Source organism: Asparagus officinalis, chromosome 7 (assembly GCF_001876935.1).
Source record: "Asparagus officinalis chromosome 7, Aspof.V1, whole genome shotgun sequence".
In the NCBI taxonomy this organism is placed as follows: Eukaryota; Viridiplantae; Streptophyta; class Magnoliopsida; order Asparagales; family Asparagaceae; genus Asparagus; species Asparagus officinalis.
The window spans coordinates 52,455,041-52,464,336 of NC_033800.1; the positions used below are offsets into that span (position 1 = coordinate 52,455,041).

General features: G+C 37.2%; 1 protein-coding gene across 3 annotated transcripts in view; it reads left to right on the forward strand.

Annotated features, from left to right (window-relative positions):
* LOC109846581 (RAN GTPase-activating protein 1) overlaps positions 1-2,421 on the forward strand; it is a 5,071-nt gene extending 2,650 nt beyond the window's left edge. For 2 of the 3 annotated variants that reach the window (XM_020415830.1, XM_020415831.1), the window contains one exon: positions 510-2,421. In XM_020415830.1, coding sequence (XP_020271419.1) covers positions 518-2,125 — 1,608 coding nt within the window. In that variant the 5' untranslated portion in view covers positions 510-517 and the 3' untranslated portion in view covers positions 2,126-2,421. Of the gene's footprint in view, positions 1-505 lie in introns of all 3 variants that reach the window. The other variant, XM_020415829.1, reaches the window with a different exon arrangement.

The following is a 9,296-nucleotide window of genomic DNA, read 5'->3' on the forward strand; positions in this document are numbered from 1 at the left end:
AGCCCCTCATTATTTTTCTTAAAAAAAGTATAAATATAGTTGGCATATAAATATATTCACATGTAGAAGAGGTTAAAACTGCAAAATGACGTATGAAAATTCTGTCAAAAGAATATAACATACTTCACTTTGTGTGTGATTTTGAGGTGAACTTAGGTTTAAACATTAGCTCTGTAATATGGATGAGTACAATTGTCATGTCTGGTCCTGTCGACACCAATTTCTGATCAATGGAAATTTCTACATATAATAGCTCAACGAGCATCATGTAGGTTGATGTAACTCATATTTTCTATGTGGATTAGTCAATGTGTTGACATGCTTACAATATGACAACTCTAGCATCATCTACCTTCCTTCTGTTTTCACCTCTCGGAAGTGTTTGTTATTAATGCTTCTCCACATATGTTACATCAATTTCTTCCATATCTCGCTGTTTTATTGATTTTGGTTTGTATGTTTATCGTTATGGCGAATCATGCACTTACATCCCATTATCACTTAGGCAGCATCTCCAATGGAGGCCACTTCAGCTCAAAATTTCCAGCCTCGGGCCCTTTCCATCAAGCTGTGGCCCCCAAGCGAGAGTACTAGGCAGAAGCTTGTGGAGCGAATGACCAAGAACCTCTCCACTGAATCCATCTTTTCTCGAAAATATGGCCTACTGACCCCTGAAGAAGCCAATCAGAATGCAAAACGAATCGAAGATACTTGCTTTGCTGCTGCCAATGAGCACTTTGAGAGGGAGCCTGATGGCGATGGAAGCTCAGCAGTACAACTCTACGCCAAAGAAACTAGCAAGCTTATGCTTGAAGTTCTCAAGAAAGGTCCAAAACCTAAAGAAGATAAAGAGTTGTTTCCTGCAGTTGTTGAACCCAAAAAGGCAAAGGCAGTGGTTTTTGATATTTCTGGTGGTCGTCGAGCTTTTATTGAAGCCGAGGAGACTCAGCAGCTTTTAAACCCACTTACTGAAGAAGGGAACTCGTATACAAAAATTATCTTCAGCAATAGAAGCTTTGGCATTGAAGCAGCTAGAGTGGCTGAGCCAATCCTTTCTTCTCTAAAAGGCCAACTTACAGAGGTCGATGTTTCTGACTTCGTTGCTGGTAGGTCAGAGGATGAAGCTCTAGAAGTGATGAGAATATTCTCATCGGCCTTGGAAGGGTCTGGATTAAAATATCTGAATCTTTCCGATAATGCTTTGGGTGAGAAAGGAGTGAGAGCATTTGGGTCACTGCTAAAATCTCAAAGTAGCTTAGAGGAGCTGTACTTAATGAATGATGGGATATCAGAGGAAGCTGCAAAGGCTTTGACTGAACTCATTCCATCGACCGACAAGGTTAAGGTACTCCATTTTCATAATAATATGACTGGTGATGAGGGTGCTCCCTCAATTGCCAAGATTTTGAAGGGATCACCGTCATTGGAGGATTTCCGATGTTCATCTACAAGAGTTGGATCTGAGGGAGGCATTGCTATTGCCGAGGCTTTGGAGGGTTGTGATCGCATAAAGAAGCTAGATTTAAGGGATAATATTTTCGGTGTGGAAGCTGGGATAGCTCTAAGTAAAACTTTACAAAAGCTCAATGGTTTAGTTGAGCTTTACCTCAGTTATTTGAACTTAGAAGATGAGGGGTCAATTGCAATCTCGGATACCCTGAAGAAACATTTGCCTGTTCTTGAAGTCTTGGATATGTGTGGAAATGATATCACTGTCAAAGGCGCTGCTTCATTGGCTTCTTGTGTTGCATCTAAGCAGTCCTTGAAAAAGTTGAACTTATCAGAGAATGAGCTGAAGGATGAGGGAGCAGTTGAGATTGCCAAAGCTTTGGAGGGACATAACAATGTTAAAGAAGTGGATTTGAGTACTAACATGATAAGGAGAGTAGGAGCTAGGAGCTTGGCTCGAGCGGTGGCTAATATTCCTGAATTTGTGATGTTGAATATTAATGGTAATTTCATTTCAGATGAAGGAATCGATGAGGTTAAGGAAATACTAAAGGAGGGAGTGCTTGGACCGTTGGATGAAAATGATGTCGAAGGCGAGGAAGAAGAGGAGGAAGAGGAAGCAGAAGAAGAGGAAGAGGTGGAGACGAAGCTTCAGGATCTTAAAGTTGACGAATAAGTAGGCTTCAGTTTTTAGCGTGTACTATGAACTAGTATTAGAACTTTAATTTTCTCTTGACAGGCCACACATATTCTAGGCTTTGTCATGAATTAGCCTAATGTTTTGTGGATTAAAGAGCATTTTGATGCTTAAGTACTGGTCGTTGTAGTTTTTTACGTGTTTGTTGGTAGTTCAGTCTTAGAGGCATGTTTCTTGGTAATGTGCCCTGAGGGGTAATTTGACCTTTTTAGCATGTTTTAAGTTGGCTGGCTTCTTTGTTTAGAGATCTTGCTTAATAATTTGTTGCTCCTGAAGGTAAGATGTACTAGGAATGTGAGGATGATGCCTTGTGTACCTACCTACTTGCGACTTTTCGTTTTTTCCTTTTTTTTAATCACGCTGATCTCCTGCTTGATTGATTGCTACACTGTTGCTTCACGTTTTCAGATAACTTGAGAAAGGGACAACAATGGCCATGAACGCTCAGAAAAAGAAAGAACTATATCTCGAACTTCTTTTTAAGATAAAAGGTATATAGTTCGCATCTTCTCATTTTATTGACATACTTGCACAAGAAATGTTATATCTATGTTTGGAAGTTTACTAATAAGGGAAGGAAAGGAAAGGTATGATAGGGAAAGGAAATGTAGAGAAGGGAGGGGAAAATATAATACCTTGTTCGGGAGTTTTATAAGGGGAGCGAATGTGAACTTAAATTATGTTGTTTGGGAGTTCTAATTAGAGGAAGGGAAGAAAAATAAATGAATCTTAGCCGTTAATTCGTTATGACATAGGGTCAAGATGTCTCTTGTACTAATATCTTTCACTTCTCTTTCCTTACCGTTTTTTACCCTCCAATTTGAGGGTGAAAAAATCATAAAAATTTTATGAAAATTTCCTCTTCCTTTCCCCTCTTTACCCTCCTAACAAAACTCCCAAACAAAGTTGAACTTAATATTTTCTTCCCTTTCCCTTCTTTACCCCTCATCCAAGCACAGGTAAGCGAATAAATAGGGTACGGTAGTAATTAATTTAATGGAGAAACCTTAATTGTTCACAAGTATGTTGAAGGTTAAGAAAATATAAATTGGAATCTTAAATATTGATAAAATCTAATTCCCTTTTTTTTTCAAAATAAAATTTATTGCGAGGCTATTTCATTTTTAACTCACAGTCAGATGTGCGTGAGTAACTTTTTCGTACGTCCCTATCTCCCCTTCCATTTGTCCCTACACCCTCAGCCATCAAAATCGCCACCTCTCTCTTAAAAGGCCGGTCAAAGCGAAATTTCTACCGAAAGCGCCCAGCTCCTTACCCCCACCCCCACCCCCACCCCCACAACATTTCCACTCATTTATACATCATTGTTTTGCAATATTTGCTTATATATCCCCAAATCACTCAAACTTGTAAATGAACCACTAAAATCTAGGTATTTGCCAGTTTATCCACTATGACGACATTGATTTGAAGTACTCCAAAGTTATACCAAGGAATCTTAAATGCTCCTAATTTTCTATTATTTAACTGAAATTTCCCCTTTCCACTCCAAAATGTGTAGAATTGAGGGTATTGCAATAACAAGTACTTATTTAGATTTTGGGTTTTAAGGATATTAGTCCCTTAAATCTTATATCCTGAAATTGTCCCTTAAATAAATGAATTTACTATTGGGTCCCTAAACTTTTAAGTTATTGTGAATTAATCCCTCATATTATTGAAATGGGAAAAATGTTTCAAGCCCCCCAAAAAAAGATCCAGATGTGGCCCAGCCCCACCATCTTTTTCCCTTAGCATTTAGCCCCAAAAAAGTGTGAAAAGTGTGGTCTAGTCCCAAAAGCCCATTTGTATACATGTACCCGATGTATTTTGACCAACCTACCTAAAATGCCCACGTCTCTCACCCAAGAACTCTTCCTCTTAACCCATGGAGCTGGTGATCTACCATCACAATCATCTGGCATCTAGTGGGTCCTCCTTTGCTATGTGCCCCTCCGTGAGCTCCACACCGCTCTCGTCTCCTTTTGGGGCCGCCCCCTCCGCCTCGGCCTCCTCCCCACCCTCCTCGTCGTCCCCTTCGCCCTCCTCCGCTCCGTCGCCGCCTCCCTCCTCGAGTCTCGCCCGCGACCTTGTTGCTTGTTGGACTTGGATCCCAACGCTTCGCCAGTTCACCAAGCAAGCCCTCGACCTCTCGACGCTGATCCCAAGCTCTCCAACGACCGCCCCGACCAAATCCTCACCATCGCCGACGTCCTCCTCGCCACGCCTCCCAGAGCAAGCCCTCGACCGCTCGAGCCTCGACGCCGATCCCTAGCTCTCCACTCAAGGATTAGAATGAGAGAGAGGAGAAAGAAAATGGGCAATTGCGGCACGAGAGAGGACTCTGTTGTAGCTGTTGTTCATGCTCAAGGTTCTTCCCTTTTTCAAAAATTTTCCTATTTTTTAGTCAAATTTCCTGCAGATCTAGGTTTCTGGAGATGGGTTTCTCTTCTTTTCTCAATTTGGTCCCTTCTATAATTTTAATTGGTATGTTATGTTCCCAATTTTAACTCTCCATTGTCTCATTGCTCGTCTGTTTTAAAGGTGGAAATTTGTGGTTTCTATGCAAAAAATTCAAGACATCCAGTGAGTTTAGTGTTCAATAGAAACAAAGCCAGTGGTTGCAAATTGATTATTTTGATTTCACTTCCAAAATTTTGCAGTTCAATAGCTCTACATGTTCCATGTTAGTGTAAAGAGCACCCCTTCAGAGAATCTAGTGGGTTTAATTTTTTTAGTTGTGTATTTTGGATACTTGAATGAATTTTATGTGGAATTTGGGATCTTATTGATACTTTGTAGTTTTTTATGGCTTTTGTCAAGGTTCATAACAGGGATAGGGATTCAAGTTGGCCAAATTAGGTTGTCTCTGTTTTATCCTGGCATTTTAATTATTTTTTTCTCCCTTTATTTGGTGATGACACCTTTTTTATGCAATATGCTCATTTGAGTAAAATTCACACATTAGAATGAAGTCTGTGTTTTATCGCACAAATTGTTTGGGTTAATAGACTTAATGGTTTGTAAGTTTGATTAAATGCATATGCATTTATATATCCTTGTTTTGAGGGAAGCATGATATATATATCCTTGTAAAAGGTGTTTTTCTTTGCCTGTTACAGTTTGTGAACTACTTTAGAAACGCTGACATTGAACATATATACAGGTCATGAACTATTTATGTGAAACACAACATAGTTTAGATGACTTATATTTTCTTATTTGATGCTCTTCATAGAGCTTGTAGGTTCTTTTTTTTTGTTAGAAACATTACGAGGAGTTACAAGGAGTTGTGTGCGAGCATTAATGTTAATATGAATGCAATGCAAATTTTCAAGATCAAATATTTGTTTGAGTTTTTGGTTAGGAGGTTGAGGAGGTTGGGGGACGAGGAGGGGGCGAAGATGGTCGAGAGGGATTATGAGGAGTGGGATGTCCATAGGAAGTGGGGGGAGGTTGAGGAGGGGGAGGAGGAGATAGGGGTTGTAGGTGTTTGATGAAATGGCCAAGTAACTCGGTTTTTTCATTTGTTTTTTTCCCCAGGAGTTGGACACGATATTGCATTCTGCGCCGCCACCAGAACCAAAGTATCAGCTGCGAAGATCAAACTCAGCTTCTTTCTAAAGAATGCATGTATACTAAATTGCGTAGATTTGTATGGAGATTGGAGTGGTTTTTGTAAGATATTTGTATAAGAAAACATGTCTGAACTTGTGAGAACTTATGATATGTTAGCTATTTTATGTGGTTGTACTCGAAACTGAGTAGGAGAATGACCAACTTGTGAGAACTTATGATATGTTAGCTATTTTATGTGGTTGTACTCGAAACTGAGTAGGAGAATGACCCATAATTGTGGGCTTGAACGATTTACATATGTTTAACTTTCTTCATAATATGTTAACTTTGTTCGTAACATGTTAACTTTCTTCATAATATGTTAACTTTCTTCGTAATATGTTAACTTTCATAATAATATGTTAACTTTTTTCGTAACGTGTTAACTTTCAGCTGAACATGTTAACTTCCGTCATAATATGTTAACATTCACTATTACATGTTAACTTTCACCATAATATGTTAACTTTCTTTGTAACAATATTAACTTTCAGTTGAACATGTTAATTTTTATCATAATATGTTAACGTTCACCATAATAAAATTATTATATTCCTACAGCTGATATTGCTTGAATACACGATATGATTAGACTTACAATCTTAGAACTATCGGCTTTCAAATTCTGTAGACTTTATAGTGAAGATGTTAACTTTCAGCTGAATATATTAAATTTAAGCTAAAAATATTGCCTTTAACATAAACATTTTTAACTTTCACGTGAGCATGTTTATCTTCAACATCATGGCCCAAGAAGTATATACCTTTTCGATGAAGTTATAAACTGTTTTAAGGGACAGGAAAGAAGTGTATATTTTATCTGCATATGTTAACTTTATTTACAGGACATATCATCTTTATTTACAGGACACGATAAAAGGCACATTAGTGAAAACCCAAATTGGTTGTGTATATTTTATCAATTGGCACTCGAGCAAAAAATAATAATAAATCCAAGATTACTTACATGAGGATTTTCATAAGTCATAAAAGTGTAAGACTCACACTCTAAACCTCATGTTAACTTTCAGGTGTATATGCTAACGTTCAGGTTTATATGCTAACGTTCGTGTGAACATGTTAACTATTAGTTGTATAAGTTAACTTTCATCTGCATATGTTAACTTTCTTATGAATATGTTAACTTTCAGCATAATATGTTAACTTTTACTATTACATATCGGTCTTCTTTATAACATGATAACATGCAACTGAATATGTTAACTTATCAAATGTACATGTCCAGTATTGGCTTTTACTGTTGACATTCAAGTAAACTTGTAGCTTTTCATTTGAACTTGTTAAATATATGTTGTATCAAAATAAAACGTAAACATATGGTGGCAAAAATACCAGAAAATACAATAAGAACAATAAAGGTCAAGCTTTATTTGTGATGTTAATGTTTGTGTTGCAATGTGGACAGCAAGCTAAAGAGATACCAAACATGAAGTTTATTTATCACAGAAACTGTCATTTCCTTGCTACATCTGGACAAGTTCTTTAGCATCCTTGTTCTTCCATGTTACATGCCGATGAGTCGTATTAATTGTACAGTGACTCAAATAACCAAATATGAAATTGTAAAATACGAGTCCTTCAAAATCAAGTCTTGCTTTCTTGTTGATGTTATTATATCTTAGGATACACCAACATTTTGCACTTCTCAATCAATCGACATATTCATAATCGGAAGAAGGTAAGAAGTGGGTCTATTTGTATGTAATTGAACTAACTTCAGGTAAGGTAAGAAGTGAGTCTATTTGTAGTCATCTTCCGACACAAAGATGGATACTGAACAACCTATTTGCTTTATAGATGACAAAAATCTAACAACCCTAATTCCTCACGAATTGAGGGGGCCTAAGTGCTAATAAATGAGTTAAACCATTAAGGGGTCCATTAGGGGGTGGTTTTGTGCAACTGTAGGCACAAATAAAGGAGGTTATGTGCATTATTGTGCAATTTACCCTTATTAATAACTAACAAAACTCATATGCGAAGTACATTAAATTTCAGACTCAGAAAATGGAACTATGTTACATGCACAAAACTAGTATCATTCTTCAAAATTCAGGTCAATTATAAGGAATAGGTCCTCTCTTTTTACACATTGTTACTAGCGTGCAAGCTTAGTGCGAAGAGTCAGATCAAAACACATTTGAAGATAATACATGCATCTAAATGAATCAGATTTAAAATTTTCCAGCAAGTAGAAGGCAATATAGTCAATAATATTGACACATACTGCACATTAATGCTTCGAAGGGTAAGCCATAATCTAGTCACCTAGGAACAAAGTGCCAGTACGAGGGAACAAACATCAGTGAGAGATGACATTAAACAACAAACTAATTCAATGAAAGAAAAGTCATTTTCTGTAAGCTAAAATTATATTTGCATGATGAAATCTGATTTCTGCTACTTCAATATGACATGATTCTCGAGTTATAATCTAAAACAAACAAAACAAGCAACAAACAAAATCCTCAAGTTAGTCTATTGCACCTATAATGATTAGAAAATTGTACCTCCTAATAGGAAGTCCTCCAAGGAGCTTGTATCGGAGAGATTCAGCCTGAGCAATAGCACATAGACCCCTGTTGTTAACCTTCTCCGCATAGAGTTCAACTGGGTAAGTTATAATCAGACTATTCTTTTTTTGTTGCAATGCTTAAGATTGACCATCATTTTCATTTCTCAAACTGAAAATATTAACCAAAATAAACATATCTTAATCCAGAACACCATCAGCGCACCCGTTCACCGACAGTGGCAAGAAGAGGAGCTTCCTCCTCACACGTTCACCGACGGTGGCGGTTTCTTCTCGTCGCCGCCTCCGTCCAATTTCACTGAGGTTTGAGCCTGAGAAGAGAGGAAAGAAAGAGAGGAGGGACGGGCAGTTTTTGGGTAATGAGTTAAGGGTAATTTTGGAATTTGAAAATTTTTTCTCACTGTGGTGTGTTGGAAAGGTAAAAGGGACTGAAACACAAGTATTTTATGTATTGAGGGCTTTGTCACCCAAAAATAATACGAGGGGCCTAGTCACAACAGATTTTTTATTTTAGGGCCTTAAAACATTTTTCCCTATTGAAATTGCTATTAGAATGCTCAATTCTATAGTTATTTTTGAAATTAGTCCCTTAAATCAAGAGTAGAAGTAAAAATTAGAGGGAGTAGTTTGCAACAACTTATAAGAGTTAGTAAATCTAATAGTGATTTCTGTGATTAGGGGAACTAATTTTCTCTTATTGTCACTTCCACTTTTGATTTTAGAGAGTAATCCAATGGTAACTTAACAATTGAGAAACCTAATATCAATTTTAATAATCTGCATTAGTTTGCAAATAATAAATATTTTAGGGATCTTACAAAAATTTCAATGATCTAAGGGACTGACTCAAAATATGAAAGATTTAAGGAACTGCTGCCGAAAAACCGCATAGATTTTTGAATACACCTGCAAATATGTTTGATATGAGGGGTATATAGGTAAAAAAGGCCTATTTATTTTTCACCGAAACCCCTTTTT